Source organism: Astatotilapia calliptera, chromosome 23 (assembly GCF_900246225.1).
Source record: "Astatotilapia calliptera chromosome 23, fAstCal1.2, whole genome shotgun sequence".
Classification (NCBI taxonomy): domain Eukaryota; kingdom Metazoa; phylum Chordata; class Actinopteri; order Cichliformes; family Cichlidae; genus Astatotilapia; species Astatotilapia calliptera.
This window is the reverse complement of record NC_039323.1, coordinates 21,523,234-21,540,645: the sequence shown is the minus strand read 5'-3', so window position 1 is coordinate 21,540,645 and position 17,412 is coordinate 21,523,234. Positions and strand designations below refer to the sequence as shown.

The 17,412-nt window shown below is 39.9% G+C and overlaps 1 protein-coding gene across 8 annotated transcripts in view; it reads left to right on the top strand.

The window, feature by feature from the left end:
- tns1a (tensin 1a) overlaps positions 1–17,412 on the top strand; it is a 125,116-nt gene that overhangs the window by 104,080 nt on the left and 3,624 nt on the right. For 5 of the 8 annotated variants that reach the window (XM_026159526.1, XM_026159523.1, XM_026159531.1 and 2 more), the window contains 17 exons: positions 128–208; positions 557–720; positions 2,033–2,117; positions 6,285–6,359; positions 6,784–6,810; positions 7,064–7,145; positions 8,785–9,341; positions 9,430–9,516; positions 9,603–9,731; positions 9,822–9,917; positions 10,033–10,110; positions 10,326–10,397; positions 11,425–11,451; positions 11,769–11,937; positions 12,217–12,285; positions 12,476–12,505; positions 13,147–15,786. In XM_026159526.1, the coding sequence (XP_026015311.1) occupies positions 128–208; positions 557–720; positions 2,033–2,117; positions 6,285–6,359; positions 6,784–6,810; positions 7,064–7,145; positions 8,785–9,341; positions 9,430–9,516; positions 9,603–9,731; positions 9,822–9,917; positions 10,033–10,110; positions 10,326–10,397; positions 11,425–11,451; positions 11,769–11,937; positions 12,217–12,285; positions 12,476–12,505; positions 13,147–13,276 (1,958 nt within the window). In that variant the 3' untranslated portion in view covers positions 13,277–15,786. Of the gene's footprint in view, positions 1–127; positions 209–556; positions 721–2,032; positions 2,118–6,284; positions 6,360–6,783; positions 6,811–7,063; positions 7,146–8,784; positions 9,342–9,429; positions 9,517–9,602; positions 9,732–9,821; positions 9,918–10,032; positions 10,111–10,325; positions 10,398–11,424; positions 11,452–11,768; positions 11,938–12,216; positions 12,286–12,475; positions 12,527–13,146; positions 15,787–17,412 lie in introns of those variants that run through there. The other 3 variants (XM_026159528.1, XM_026159525.1, XM_026159527.1) reach the window with 3 other exon arrangements.

The following is a 17,412-nucleotide window of genomic DNA, read 5'->3' as shown; positions in this document are numbered from 1 at the left end:
ACCCATCTCTTCACTGTATGGAAACCCTACCCTCCACTGCTTCTTCCTCTGCACTCACTCTCCTCCTCCTCCTCTACCTTCACCTGCTGCCTCCCTTCCACCACTTGACATCCCTCCCCGGAAACAGAGTACAACGCTCGTATTCGGGGCATCAGTGAAAGCATGACACCACAACAATCTGACCGCCATCGCTCCTATTCCTTCTCTGGTTTGTCCACTTTACCCCACCTTTAAATTCTGTCTTTGTTTCATTTTATTTGTCTTGCATTTCTAGAAACTTTCTCTGCTTCCTCATCATTTTCCCAATTATTTGTCCTTTCCCACTGCTTTCTTATTACTTGCAGCCACGTTTTTAAACATTGAGAATCTTTCTCACTGGCTCTGCCTCTCTTAAAGAGGGAATGATGCTGCCCTTTTATATTGATAGGATGCTTTCTCTTTAGCTGATACATCTTTGAACAAATATCCCGGGACTACACAAGCAACATAAAAAGATGTTAAAAAAGGGCATAATGATTTGATGATTCCTCATACTCAAATATTTTGGGGGATACAGGAGTTCGTTCCAGAGGGATGACCCCAGAAGTGACACAGGAGACGGGCAGGCGTCGGACCACGAGTGAGGGACAGTACCAGAGCGGCCATGATAGTACGTCAGCAGTGGATTCACCAGATTTTTCCAACAATCTTGCTCTCAACCCAGGAGGAAGACCCAGAGAGGTACAGCACTTGATTTTATGGTTAAGCCACGAGCACATGATTTTGTCACTAATTTTGTCCCCACTGAAAATCATGATAAATCCTAGAGGCTGACTGTTGTAGGATTTTCAAGACCAATACCAGCATCAGCTGATTAAAAAATCTGAAACTCTAATATGTAAATGCATATTCTTTTAGACAAGGAAAATAAACCCTTTACTTGATATTTGTTATGTGTAGTTATTCATTTACCCTCTGCCTGACTCTGCACTGGTCAGCAGGCTGTGCACTGCCCAAAGGGAAGTTGCAGAGTGCCCTCTGGTGGACAACCTATCCAATGTCAACACATGTTACATAGTTGACAGATGTCTCTGCTCTCTCTCCTATTTGCTTTTTAAATTCTATTGTGCCATTAGAAATGTTGCTTCTGATAGTTCCGCAAGTAGCTATTATTAGCCGATAAGTTCATATTTGCACTGAAGTAGTTTCATTTTATGCACGAAGGGGCTATAGCGACATATAGCGACATGTTTTTAATTGGGGTGGTGCAGGAGGAAGCAAACAGTCATACTTCATGCCCAGCTTTGGGCCTATCCTGGTATTATGGAAAAGAGTCCTAAACAATTTCCCCTTCAGCATGAGGTGAGCTACAGTAAAACATCGAGCTCTCGACTGTTTATTGTTCATAAAAGTTCTGACTTCAGACCTACCCCAACCAAGCAACAAACTAGCAGTGACTGCTGATTTGGATTTTAACTTTCTGTTCTGTTTCTCTTATCTGCGGAAAAATGTGCTTGAACTTCAAACTCTGCTTGCTCTGAGTGAGACAGAGAAACTTACGCATGCTTTTATATCAAGCAGAGCTGACTGATGTGATGACGCAAAACTTTTGTAAAGTACCCACAGCTGACTGCGAACGCTGCAGAGGAGGAATAACACAGTACACTGATGTTCCTGCACTTTCCATATTTTAATTTCTTTTACTTGTTTTTAAATATCTTCGTGGTCTTGCTCTGTTTTATGTGTTCCATATGCTCACGGTGTAGGAACTTGTACAACCCCTCAGGCATGTCTGCTAGTCAATCTAAAGTTCTGGGCAAAAACCATTAAAGAGAGGCAGGTTTTAGCTTTCATGTCTTTTTGGTTGATCCATTCTAGTTTGATTTTTCTCTTTTTTTTTAATTATTTTTAGCTTATTAATTACTCTGTCATGATATTGTGTCTTGACTCTAATCAAGTCAAGCTGCGTTGATTTTTCTGTAGACTAATTATACTTTTCTTTTATACTTCCTGACATAACTCCATATCTGTGTGCCTTGATCATCTCTTTCAGGGTCCAATGCACAGCTACCGAGAGACGTTTCAGGACAATGAAACAGACAGGTTTGCCAACAGTTCCACCTTTGGAGGTGGTGGAGGTGAGAATTTATTCCATATTCCATATTCTCCATCCCCTAGTCATAGCCACAACACACATAGGCTCACTCTGTCTAAGACATTAGATAGAAATTGTTGGTCTGAATCTAAATTACATTTATTTCTTTATTAAAAAATGCACAAGAAAGGCTGCTGGAAAACACTGAATTGTGAACAGAGGCTGAAGTTTAAATTAAGTAATTTTGTTTTCATTATATATAAATGAAACAAATACACAGCAAAGAACAAACTCCAAATAAAATAGAAGAAAAAAAGATAAACAACCAAACTACAGTAAATAAAGGCTTTAAATGATTTTGCAATGGAAACAGCTCAGTAGCAAATAAAACTGAGTCTCTTCTCACAGTCATGAGCCCTCCAACTACTCAGACGCCCTCCTGTCTTCTGTAAGGCTGCACACTTCATCTTAGCCTGCGGACACAATGGTTTTCCCCCTTCATCCCAGGCTTCGTAGTCCATCTCCTGCCCATCCACCCAGATCCAGTCCTTAGATAAGAAGCGCAAACCAATCCAGACATGTTTAGTGGTGTGATATTTATTCAGCTCTTTCTGGATCAGCAGCATCTCAGTTTCTGATGCCACACTGGCCAGGTCATCATGGTGCTCCCTGCAGTACTCCAGAGCTTCCTCCCAAGTCTTTTCCTCTTCCACCACTACTGTGCTGTAGCAGAAGACAGGGTTGATATGGTCTGCATGTGCATCACGCCATTTTTTGTTATCAAAAAGTCCATAGTCTTCATTGGGTCGGTTTTCAGGTTGATCCTGTTTCCAGCAAAGCTCAGTCACCTGTCCACCTCCTGACCACAGCCACTTGTTTTTGTCTGAGAGATTCCTCAGCAGTCCTAACCAGATGTAGTCATTGAGATTGTGAGAGAGCTCCTGAAGCTTGAGGTTATCCCGTTCATTACTGACCGGGGCCAAGTCTGTGTATTTCTGCTGACAGTAACTTAAAGCTTTATCCCAAGGCATTTTCTCCTCAATGTAAACATACAGTGGGGCAAAAAAGTATTTAGTCAGCCACCGATTGTGCAAGTTCCCCTGCTTAAAATGATGACAGAGGTCAGTAATTTGCACCAGAGGTACACTTCAACTGTGAGAGACGGAATGTGAAAAAAAAATCCATGAATTCACATGGTAGGATTTGTAAAGAATTTATTTGTAAATCAGGGTGGAAAATAAGTATTTGGTCACCTCAAACAAGGAAAATCTCTGGCTCTCACAGACCTGTAACGTCTTCTGTAAGAAGCTTTTCTGTCCCCCACTCGTTACCTGTATGAATGGCACCTGTTTGAACTCATCATCTGTATAAAAGACACCTGTCCACAGCCTCAAACAGTCAGACTCCAAACTCCGCCATGGCCAAGACCAAAGAGCTTTCGAAGGACACCAGGAAAAGTATTGTAGACCTGCACCAGACTGGGAAGAGTGAATCTACAATAGGCAAGCAGCTTGGTGTGAAAAAATCAACTGTGGGAGCAATCATCAGAAAATGGAAGACATACAAGACCACTGATAATCTCCCTCGATCTGGGGCTCCACGCAAGATCTCATCCCGTGGGGTCAAAATGATCATGAGAACGGTGAGCAAAGATCCCAGAACCACACGGGGGGACCTGGTGAATGACCTGCAGAGAGCTGGGACCAAAGTAACAAAGGTCACCATCAGTAACACACTACAACGGCAGGGAATCAAATCCCGCAGTGCCAGACGTGTTCCGCTGCTGAAGCCAGTGCATGTCCAGGCCCGTCTGAAGTTTGCCAGAGAGCACATGGATGATACAGCAGAGGATTGGGAGAATGTCATGTGGTCAGATGAAACCAAAGTAGAACTTTTTGGTATAAACTCAACTCGTCGTGTTTGGAGGAAGAAGAATACTGAGTTGCATCCCAAGAACACCATACCTACTGTGAAGCATGGGGGTGGAAACATCATGCTATGGGGCTGTTTTTCTGCCAAGGGGACAGGACGACTGATCCGTGTTAAGGACAGAATGAATGGGGCCATGTATCGTGAGATTTTGAGCCAAAACCTCCTTCCATCAGTGAGAACTTTGAAGATGAAACGAGGCTGGGTCTTCCAACATGACAATGATCCAAAACACACCGCCCGGGCAACAAAGGAGTGGCTCCGTAAGAAGCATTTGAAAGTCCTGGAGTGGCCTAGCCAGTCTCCAGACCTCAACCTCATAGAAAATCTGTGGCGGGAGTTGAAAGTCCGTGTTGCTCGGCGACAGCCCCAAAACATCACTGCTCTCGAGAAGATCTGCATGGAGGAATGGGCCAAAATACCAGCTACTGTGTGTGCAAACCTGGTAAAGACCTATAGTAAACGTTTGACCTCTGTTATTGCCAACAAAGGTTATGTTACAAAGTATTGGGTTGTATTTTTGTTATTGACCAAATACTTATTTTCCACCCTGATTTACGAATAAATTCTTTACAAATCCTACCATGTGGATTCATGGATTTTTTTTTTTCACATTCTGTCTCTCACAGTTGAAGTGTACCTCTGGTGCAAATTACTGACCTCTGTCATCATTTTAGGTGGGGAACTTGCACAATCGGTGGCTGACTAAATACTTTTTTGCCCCACTGTACTTGCTAGAAGTTCCAGAAAAGCTCAGGAGGAGCAGGGTCCAGACGAAGACCTGATCCATCATTGTTTTGTTTCAAAGAGTGTTGCGAGCTGTGAATACCCAAAGTGTCAAAGCTATGAGATGTTTGACAGAAATGATTTGCATAGGCAGGCTCTGTCATTCGCTCAACCCATCAGTATTGTCGAGGGAGAAGAGAGAACAAAGTTTCAAGGAAAGAAACAGACTATAAAAGTCTTTCTTAAACACTCATTATTATGTCTGTTCTGTGCACTCCTCGTCCAACATTGCCCATACGGAAAAGAAATAGTAAAAACATATGATTTACTCATGAAAGTGGCCACTTTCTCATTACTTTCATATATTTTTTTAGTAAGTATCCAAAACATACAAGTTTCATTATATAATTTTTCAAGGGACCTTATATGTGTTTTCACTCTTGTATGCTTTTCATACAAGTTTCATACAAGACAGATACAAACTTTATAAGATGTATATATATCCTTTCCATATGGGTGGTCTTCTAGGAATGTAATTTTGGTCTCCATATTTTTAATTAAATTCAACAGCTATTTGATTTCTTTAAATTTCTGTCATCAATGCACTTCAAATATATCAAAGAAAGACACAGACATGAAGCCTGAGGTTATTGGGAAAGAGCAACTAATAGGGGTTGCTTCACAGCCGACAAACGAATCAAAAGAAGGATTTTCCATGTTGTTAGTGATTTCTTTCAAATGCAAATGTAGAGGTCAAGAGAAGAAACTCAGTGAGGGCTGAAAGAAACAATCTTTATTACTTCTGCTTTTTATCTTTCTATCTTTCCATCCTTTTGCTTTTTGTCATTTTATTCTTTGGCCATGTTGGTGCAATTAAATATAAAGTAATGTGGACTTAGGTGTATTTTATAATCTTTGAAAAACTCTCCAGGTTTGGGATAACATAGGATATATTTAAGCTATTAACATTAAATTATAATCCTATCAACAACACTGAAAAAGAGATCTGTCCTTTTCACTGCCTCCATCAAACCAGGTGTGTTTTTATAGTCAAAACAATCAAACTTACAAGTCATCTCACCAACCACTGCCCCCAAAATATATGTACTCAATTCAGTTATAGCACTGACCTCCGTGTTCAGACAGTCTGTGTGATACTGATATTTGGGAACCCCAGAGTCCTCTCTCCTGTCATTAGTCCTGAACTCACAAGTGTTCTAATAAGAAGGTGTTCTTTTGCACAAACATTCATATTTGCCCACCTTTACCCTTTACCATGCAATTACCATGTAATTAGGCTGCGGGCCAATTTTGGCCCGCAGGCCAGAGTTTGACACCTATGAGCCTTCAAGTGTTACATATTCGTACATGTAAATCCACCATCTGATGAATTTCCATGTTGCATCATACTTTTGCAAAAGGGAAAACCTCTGTGCTTTCATTCCTTGTATTAGTCAGGGTACATTATTACGTATTCTCATATGTCATCACTAATGAGAAAGTTTTGCAAATACAAAATTTTTAAGAATCTTTTGAATCTCTTTCTTTCTCGTAGCTCGCTCTCCTCCAGATTTGAGCAAGACTCCTGTGTCACCGCTGGGATTGAAGCCTCATCAGCAGGGTGCAGCAGGTCAGTTTACCAGCATTAAATATATTTGTCTTCATTTAGAACTGACAGTATATATACTACAGATGATGTATACAAAATGATATTCAGTTCATGGTACAACATTCAGGTTTTCAGTATTTGCATCCAAAGAATTTGAATCTCCCAAATCATAATTAGATTTGACTAAAAGCACTTTAGCCATCCAGTGATAATTATACAGAAGTGTACAGTGCACAGAATCCCTGCACTATGTCATACTGTAGCTGACTGAGTAGAAGGTTGCTTTAATACTTTGCTGCCCTCTAGTGTGTAGAATTGTTCCTGCAAATGTTTCGACGCTAACAGTTCTTGCTCTGAGCTCAAGTGCATCTCTCTTCTCTCCTCCTTTTCCACACACCCTCTCTTCTTCTGTTGGTGTCTGCTTCTTTTTTCTTCTTGTGGTCAGACTTTCATTCTAATACTGGAGAACAAGGTAAGCTTACTTTTTGTGGCACCACCAAACCCATATTTGATATTTCTGTGCTCGACTATACATGAATTTGTCTTTGTTTTATGATGATTGATGTTAGATTAATTTCCTGTTTCTGTCAGTTTCGCCTTTTCCAAGCTTCTGATGCCTGTTAGCTGATTTGTCTTGTTACGTTCAGGGCATCCAACTGTTGCGTGATGCACCAAAAACCGATCTGACCGTACACATGTATGTGTGTGTCTGTTTTAACACGCAGATAATCGAGGTTTTGGCGACTCCAGGGTACAACCTTTGAATGCTCCTCTCTCCTCCAGCAGTCCCATCCACAGCACTGATGGGTGAGTCTTCTGTCACTTATTTTTCTTGGATAAAAATTTTAGCCTGTACATGTTTTTTATACATATTAAGCAAATGTTACTTTTCTTTTTTTTATACTCATATCCAGGATGTCATTTACGGAGTATGATGCTGAAAGTTTCTGAAGAACCCTTGTGATTGAGGTTAAAATAAAGTGATTTCGCAACTGGAGCGTGAAAAGCCCAAATTTTAAATTAAAATAAAAGTTTCCGGTTCTAATACATTGACACATATGGGGACATACTGCTGTGAAAGTACTTCATTTCATGCATATAGATAGCTTGGAGACCCAAATTAGATATTCAGGTTAACTGAGCAAGCACTTGGCGACAGTGGGGAGGAAGAACTCCCTTTTAAAAGGAAGAGAGCTTTGACAGAACCACGCTCAGGGAGGGGCCAGACAAGTTATAGAGTGTGTGAGGACACAGAGGAAAGAAATGCGAGCATAGAGACATGAGGACAAAACAGAAAAAATAGAAAAGAGAAGAAAACATTTAATAACATGCTGTAGATGCATATAAACACACTGTGTTTGAAGAGAGGTGAGTGAAAAAGAAGTGCTTAGTGCATCATGGAGAGTCCTAGCATCTACTTCTAAAAACCACAAGTAAACCAGCAGTCTGAGTGCTGTGTTAGCATAATAACATAACGAAAAGTATTTAAGACATGACAGAGCCTAAATATTCAAGACTTTGCTTGTAAGGATTTACACTGAGAAATTCCACATCACTTCCTGTGTATAATGTCTTTCATTAGAGAACAATCACCAGTCACATTTCATGTGGCCTGTATATGATGTATCGCAGCATTATCCCAGCAGTGATAGAAATAAAACCAGTACCTCAAACTGAATTTTTGTTATTACTGCACCCACCTGCAGTACCATCACAGCTCACTAGGGGGCTCCAGCTCACACTTTGGGAATCACTGGACTAAAGCAATGGTGTCATCATTCAGTATGATGCTGTAGAGAAGTGAAAGTGATGCTGAGAATAGATTAGCAGCCAAACATCCAGGAAAGCAAGCATATAAGTGATTACAGATCTTTCTCGTTGAACTTACAGATTAGCATCATCATTGCATTGGAGAGCAGTTGAACAAAAGTTCAATAGCCTTATTAATTTAGTATCAAAGACTGAGCACAGATGGAGTCACTCTGTTTTCTATCTATATTTAATCCACATAAACAGCTAAATAGAGTCAAAATTGCAGATTCAATTCAAAATGGCAATCAGATTATAATAAATAACTATCCACACAGATACAGACAAAAATGAATGCATATTCAATGCCACTATTTAACAAAAACCCAAACCCCACCCCCGAAACTGATACAATATGTTCATGTTTAGGATCCTTTCAGAGGGCGACGAACCAACCAAAAGACCTAATAATGCTTTTAAAATAATAATAATAACATTATACAGTGAGGTAATTTTCATTGAGGTTACTTAGATATGAGCTGCCGATATCATCCACAAGATGTATTTTACGAACTGGAATAAGTGCTGAAATGTCAACATCAAGTCAGCTTGAGCATCCTTATCACATTTAATGTTCGGTGTAAGGATCAGGTACAAAAATACAATAACATACCTTTTCTCACTTTTATGATTGTAGAAGAAGAACTAGTTCTTCAGATGCCGTCCCACACAGCCCCGCCTCTATTCACCCCCACAGATCTGCTTCCCCAGACGGATCTCAGGTCAACATTATGGGCGTCCACACAGTCCCCGGCAGCCCTAACACCCTCCACCGCACAGTGGCCACCAATACTCCTCCGAGCCCTGCACTGCAGAGACGCCTGGGTCAAGCCAGCCCCTTGCTGGGCAGGCACCCACCTCCATCTGGTGTTCCTTCAAGTCCTCTGATTGGCCGAAACCCTAAAACAGCAGCTGCCGGTGTGCCACCTAGCCCTCTGATGGGGCGCCGCACGGCAACGAGTGGACACAGTACGCCTGATGAGCTGGGCGCTGCCTCTCGCCAGGGGGGCATCCATCAGCCTGCCACGCCTGCTTTCCCAGTCTCCCCACAGCTGCCAGAAAAGCGACACATGTCCAGTGGAGATGCAGACAGAATGGAGAACAAGAACCTGATGCCAATACCGATCAGTGTTAGCAGCACGCCTAACCTGTCTGGGACACACACTCTCCCAGACGTCTCCAAGTCTATATACGGTAAAAGGGAACTTTTTTTTTTAATACCTTTCATGAACCTCATGGGCTAAATATCACTGATTTTCTTCACCTAATTTCATTCAAACAGACGGTTATCCTGACATCAAGATGAATGTCAAGTTTGTCCAGGACACCTCCAAGTACTGGTACAAGCCAGACATCTCCAGAGAGCAAGGTGAGAGTCAGGAACTTCAACCAATTTCAGCTGCTCATCCTCTCATCATTGCTTTTCTTTTTATTCTCCTCATCTTCTTCTTGTAGCCATCAGTTTGCTGAAGGACAGGGAGCCTGGGGCTTTCGTCATAAGGGACAGCCACTCTTTCAGAGGGGCCTATGGTCTGGCTATGAAGGTGGCCTGCCCACCACCAACTGTCCAGCAGAACAAAAAAGGTAAAGGCTTCCCGCACTCTGCTCTTGGCTTGCTTGTGAAACATCTGCCTTCTCCAACAGCTGGATCAGCTGAGTATGTCTTTCTTTTAGTTGGTGACATGACTAACGAGCTAGTGCGGCACTTCCTGATTGAGACAAACCCCAAAGGTGTCCGCCTGAAGGGCTGTCCCAATGAACCCTATTTTGGTGAGTTTCTGCTGGTGTTTTTTTTCTGTTTGCAACATCAAAATCACAGGTTGAAATTTAATTTAATATCAGACTGATCCAGTCTGACAGAGAGACCATTGCTTTTTGTTTGTAGGCTGTCTTTCTGCTTTGGTGTACCAACACTCAATGACCCCACTGGCTTTGCCATGCAAACTGATGATCCCCACCAAAGGTAACTCTTGTTTTTTTAACTCTACTTTCTTAGTTTCTTTAACATTTTATGGAACGGGAATCCACTCAGACTTTTAGTACAAACCAAATTATTGATAGGTACTTCCATGTTTTTGATAAAAATGTCAATTTTATTTTACACTTTACAATTTATTTGCTGCAAGTAATTGTATTCAGATGCAAAAATATAACATCTACTCTATTCGGTCTCTCCAGACCCAAATGAAGAGGCACTAGAACTCACCACACCAACTGATCCAGTTGTTGAACTTCTTAAGCAGGGAGCGGGTAAGTGTCACTGAAGTCTACTAGAAGAAAAAAGGGATAAATTATGATTCTACAAAAACTAACTCTTTGTGAAAAGTAGAGATGCACCAATTGCAATTTTCTTGGCCTGTTCCAATTTCCAATTTTTTAGTTCTTTTTTTTAAGTGTGATGTGCCAATACCATTTTTTTTAATTCTGGTTTCTTTCTTAAAACTAAAAATGACAACAAAATCACATTTTCTTCAATGCAATATTCTAAATTATATAGCAATAATAGAAATTTTTAAACTTACAAAATTTTCCCCCAAAACTACAGTAAGTTACCGGGTATTGTCTCACAGAAGTAACTGAAAATAACCTACTGGAAAGAGATACAGATAATTAAAATGACTTCCTGTATATCTAGTTTTACCTGACATATTTCAGCTTGCCAAATAAAACCAGTTGCAAGAGATTCATACAACAAAACAGTTATATGTTTATAAATTCAACAGCCAACATGAAATCAACACCTTTTCCTTTTCACTTCTGTCATAAATTTTTTTTCGTAACTGCTTTTATTCCGCGGGCATACTGAGGTTCATACTGAGGCTGCTAGCATATGGCTTGCGCCGGACTCTGGATAGCTTTAGTTTTAGCCACTTTGCTTTTGTTTGCTTCCCTAAAATATCCATATTCAACTGGATGATGGTGATTTTATGTGGGATTAGATTTGCTGCAAATGCTTTAGTGCCGGTTCCCATGTGGTTTACTTTAAAATTTGTCACTTTACTCACAATGAGGAGTTTAACATCCAGCATTTGGATGTCAGCGTGTGCTGTTCTTTTGCAGATATGTTGCGCATGCATGACAAAGACCAGCTTATAATCAGATATATGTGAAACTGTTTGGCCAGTCACCAGTTGTGGCACAGACTAATGGAATCAGGCCTGTTCTGGTCCCTGAATGGACAATTTGTGCATTTCAAGAAAAAGAAAAAAACTTTTTTATTTATTTTTAGAAACATCAGATCACTTGCTTACACAACCTTGTCATCCTTACTTTACAGTCCAGAAGGTTCCTGAGGAAGCCCATGGTAAATACTGGTTTGCACTGCTCTGCTTCATCATGGAATTTTACTGAATATGAGTGTGCTCTTTCCCAGAGGGTTTCAGTCACTGTTAACAAATTTTACAACTAAATAAAACTCGAAAAAAACTTGAAATTCATGCATGTTATGTAAAAATATGCGTTGCATGATAACTTGTGTCATAACATTATTCACTGTATGCATTTTTAATTATCCTCACTACAGCTTCCATCACTTTAAGACAAACTGCATGCACACTGTTTTTTGTTTTTTTTGTAGGATCTTCTCTTATGTAGCAGTGTTTTTCCATTGTTTACCTCTAGCGTGCAATGTTCTCTACATCAACTCTGTGGACATGGAATCGCTCACTGGGCCTCAGGCAATTGCCAAGGCAATTAGTCAGACGCTGTCAACCAACCCTCTGCCCGCTGCCACCACCGTCCACTTTAAAGTGTCCACACAGGGCATCACACTCACCGACAGTCAGAGAAAGTGAGTAAGCACGTTCAGGAGTAACTCTAATATTAACAATGGTCTTAATAAGGGTCTGTTATATCTGTTATATATATTAGTATGATAGTCCCTAACAAAAAGAAATGTTTACTGCAAAAGTAATTTTGCACCCTCTAGTGGTAGCCAGTAAACCAGTAATCACATGACAGCATTTTTCAGCAAACACCAAGAGATACCCTGTGCAATGTTTCACATCCAAGCATGGTCTTTTAATGTAATGTTATTTTATATTCATTCATTCATTCATTTTTACTGCAGGCTTTTCTTTAGAAGACATTATCCAATAAACACGGTAACCTACTGTGACATTGATCCCCAGGACAGAAAGTAAGACTTTCCTTTAATGTACTGAATATATATATATATATATATATATATATATATATATATATATATATATATATATATATATATATATATATATATATATATATATATATATGATTAGTGTAATTACTTAATTCAAAATTATATTTTTTTATTGTATTTTGTATTTGATTTTTTGTTTTTTGTTTAGATGGGGCAAAGAAGGAGGCGGCTCAGTGAGGTAAGTTTGCATGCTTTAAAGATAAATGTGTATAAAGAGTTATCTGTGTACTGAACGTCATAAACAACTGAATTCATTTCACTAACCACTTAAAAAAATATTGTTTGGTTTCCTTTTCCAGATGTCCAATAGCTACAGTATTTAACCTTATCTGGCAAAAAGGTTGAGACACATCAAACTTTAAATTTAACAGAAACTTTTAACACAAACTCAACATATCCAAGGGTGAAACTGAGAAATTTGATTGTTTAGTGAAAAATAGATGACATCATTGGTTTAATGCAATCAAAATGTCTCAGAAAAGCCTCGGCTCTTCTTTTAACACACCTAGCAAGCATTTAGCAACTGAGGATATCAACTGCCAAAGTTTCAAAAGCAAAATGTTTTTTTGATGCTTGCCCCAGCATGAATTTGAAGTTGTTCAAGGTCACCTTAATTATATTTGGACCTGTTGATAGACACTGTCACTGAAGCACACTGGAATATTTTTGTTATGAAAGGCATTCATGTTTGTTTGTTTTTAACTTTGGCACAGTACTTTTGTAACAAGTAGACTGTCAAACTGCTTGCTGACTAATGACTTGTGATAACAGAGTCATTTGCCTTTGTTTAAGTATAATATATGTTTTTCTTGCTTTCAGGCTTTTTGGATTTGTGGCAAGGAAACAAGGAAGCACAACAGACAATGTCAGCCACCTGTTTGCTGAGCTGGACCCAGATCAGCCCGCCTCCGCCATCGTCGGCTTCGTCTCTAAAATGATGCAGCGATGAAACCCTTAACGTTCAAATGGCAGTGGCTGTTTTGCAATCTTCCCTCATTGTTGGTGTCCTCTTTGCCAGGGCTGGATGGAGTCCTTTCCTTCTGTTTTATGTTGGGTTTTTGTTTTCCTTCTCTGTTTTTTCCTCTCTGCCTTGCTGGTTTGTTTTGATCTAATTGAAGTAGTCTCTGTTTGAAGGCTTTGGTGTGGATCGAAACTGGAGCTAGAGGATGTGTGATGCGGAGCTATGCATGTGACAAACATGGAAGCCATTGGAGGGAGAAGATTTATCGACAGGGTAACCTGTGCTTGGAGAACTTAGCTAAAGACTAAAAGAAAAATGCAAAGTCTAGTCAGGGAACATAAAAGGAAGTGGATGTTTCAGGGTTTTCTGTTGTTCTTGTCGATTGATTTACCAAAGGTAGCTGCAATACAAGTGCGAGAATGATGTAGCTGTTAAGCCATTATTATTTCCTCCTTTTAAAAGATGAAACATTGAAAAAAAAATCTGTTTTCTTGAACTCATCTTCAGGAGTAAAAAAAAAATGTTGGCCTTGATGGCTTTTAGCAAAACTGTCTGAAGACATTATGCATGTTAGCTTGATCTTTAAGCTTGACTCTTCTACCTTCCACAAAAGTCATTGTGAAATCCTTAGAGTGGCCATTTCCAGGTCTGTTATGTGTTGGAAAGGGCTCTGCAGTGAAACGACTGATCTAAACTGCACATAACAGACCAGACTTAACAAAAAAAAGAAAAGGGGAGGGAAAAAAAGGACAATAAAACAATGCCACGCTAAGGTCACCGAACTTTGTGTCAGTGCAGCCACTTTTGCATCACCTCAGCATCCAGTCCGAGCCTGATTTCTCTCTCTAAAAACACAAAAAAACCTTGCTTCTTGGATTATCCACCTGATATCGGCAAGCTCGCAATTGCATGCCAGACAGAGGGATTGTTTTATCTAGAAGGTGGAGCCGCTGATTCAGGCCAAGACTCTTTCCTCCCAGAGTCACACAGACTTCGTCATCACCAACTGCTTGATAGACGCTGCCACTGAAACACACTGGAAATCACCAGGGACTGGCCCAATGACCTGGACCTATGCACTGTTCTTTATGCATGTTGTTGTCCCAAAATGCACCCCCCCCCCCCCCCCCCCATAGTGACATCCAACATCACTGAAATCATTCTATGCCATGTGCTTAAAACTAAAAACCTTTAGACGAGTACTCTGACGCCGTATGACTTGTCAAAGACTGCATGAAATAGAAACTTTTTTTGTACTCTTCTCAGAGTCCTACGAAACAAACAAAAAAAGGAAGTAGAACAACCCACTGTTGAAGTAGTCACATGATGGTGAGATGCTATGTTTTTACCTTTGTTTTCATTTAGTTTTCAGTCCATTTGGGCCAGGGTTACCTTTCGCTGTATCAAGGACAGTTTTATGTTCCACGGTGTTGTCAAAATCTACATCTGGATACCATTTAGTGTTAAAAACAAAGAAAAAAAAAAACACATGAGAAGTTTCCACACTGTGCGCAATGCCTGCTTGTTGAACACACGCTCAACCATTCACAATAAGCTAAGGGGAAAAAAATTGATATTGATATAAATGTACATAGATACTACTTTGAAAGGTGACATAGCGAAAAAAAGTATTTATTTTTGTTGCTTTGGTCCCTCATGATTACTCATATATACATATATTGTACAGTCTAGATAAAGAAGATTACCTAATAGGGTGAGAAAAAAAAGATATATACTTATTTTGGCTAATGATTTCAAAGTCTGGCGATTTTGAAATGCGTTTGAATATATGGTGTACATTACTTTGTACATGTATATGTTTGTTTTCACCTTGTCATGTATTACTCTTTTTTTCTGCCTGTTTTTTTTCTTCTTCCCAAACGAGGTGGGGCGCAAAGGAGACAGGTCTGAAATGTGTAGACAGAAATATCTGAGTGTGCTTCCTTACATTTGGAAGGCAAACATATCGAAGCTGTTACATTTAAATGTGTGAGAAAAAAAGGAGGAGGCCAACCTCGAATGCAATATGAAAACAGCTTTTATGCATCCGTGACAGTTACAGTTATAATTTTGCCAAAGATTCATACGTCTATGCTAACTTGCTGCATGCTGCTTCTCAGTTTCCATTTGTTTTGTGTTTCATTCATTTTTCAGTCTAGCTCAACTTGAGCAGCCAGGTTATTATGGGATGTTCGATATTAAATAATTGCAAGACAGCAAGACATTGAGATGTCTTGCAATGACAAAAGTATTTTGGGGGTGGGCAGGCGTTTGTTGTCTCCAAAATGTATTTGCTTAAGATTGAAAAGTCCCACTGTGCCCATCTCAAAGAAGAACAATGAAGTTCTGTTCAATTACCAAAACATTAAATTTCAAATAGACGTCAGTGCTGGAGGTAGATAAAGTCAGACATGTCTCATCGTGATGCTAAAGCTCTGCACTTGCAGCCTTGTCAGACCTCCAAAGGTGTTCCCCCCCCCCCCCCCCCCCCCCCCCACCCCTTTGAGAGTCATTGATTTATTTATTCTTATTTATTCTTTCATTTCCTTACAAATTTCCATGTTTCATTGTCACAGCTTTGCAGTTTTTACAGCGTTAATGATTTTAGGAATGTACGGTGGCGCTTTATTGAAAGCAAAGAGGTACAGTGCACTTAAATCAATGTCATTTGAAAAGAAAAACTAAAGAACTAAATGTTGAAATACAATTTAAAAAAATCTAAACTATATTGTACCTGTTGGCTTTGAGTCAAGAGTTACCTTGTTGTTTCATTGAAATTAAAAAAAAAAAGATTCTGTGACCCCTTGTACAGATGAGACTTGTATGTTGTATGAATGTTCTACTATGGATGTGCAAAAGGGTCTCAGATTTTGTCTACGCTTATCATTTACATTATGCTGTCATGGCTTACCTGTTCCTGAGGAAAAAAATGAAATAAAAACATTAAAGCAATACAGATACATTACGTTAAAGGCATGTGGGTGGTTTTTTTTTACTGCGCTTTTTTAATACATGGGTTCAGACACTGACTTCTTAGTCTGACCCTCACCCAGAACCAGTTTGATTAGAGAGACCCTGGCATGGAAAAATTACCTGGAGGGATCATCTGGGCTGATTTGACATTCATGAAGGCCAAGCTTGGAGCCTCATTTGATATTGCTTAGTGGGAATGTATCTTAAATGCACAGGGCTTGGCTCGGCCTTAACAAACCGTACGGGTCTGTTCTATGGACGCACCACTCACCATAGCGGTCTGGTACTTTCTGAATTTGGCAGTAGTCAAAGGCAATTCAATCTGTACCTGTTTAAACTGGATTTAGGGACACAGGACTGTCAGGTGAGGGGGTTCACAGGAGTGAGTTTATTTTTAGCCCCCCAGCTGCACATAGAGTTTGTCCATAGTGGGCGAGATAATGTTTTTCCTGCACCTTACGAACTGAGTGCCATCACAGATTATGCACCTTTTTTGGAGTCTCTGGTGAGGTGCTGAAAAGCTCCCCAACCGGGGAATCCACGGTCCTAGTGAAGCAAGCCGACATATGGGTGTGTGATTGATTTTGTAATTGTATTATGAGACCTGAAGCCACGTCATGGACACTTGGGTCAAGAGAGGCTGGTGGTGTGGTGGATCAGGTGATGAAGGAAGATGCCAGACTAGAATGCCCAAACATTTAATCAGTGGTCCCCTGAATCCTCAGACCCTGATCTAATCTTATTGAAATTAATTATAGAAAGTTTAGTGCTACTGAACTACTGGTGTGACATACCGGCAGAGGTGGGACCAAGTCATTGTTTTGCAAGTCTCAAGTAAGTCTCAAGTCTTTATCCTCAAGTCTCAAGTCAAGTCTCAAGTAATGTCAGGCAAGTCAGAGTCGAGTCTCAAGTCACTGGTGTAAAAGTCCGAGTCAAGTCACAAGTCTGAAACTTTGAATTTCAAGTCCTTTCGAGTCTTTAAAAAAAAAAAACAACGAAAAAAGCATGTTGCAGTTATGCTAAATGTAAATATTAGACCATGTAATTTTTAAATCTGTGTTTTTCTCAACACATGACAAAATAGTGAACTTAGAAAATATACACAAATTGTAAAATTGCACCTCTTTAAAATGCAGCTCAATTAAACTTAG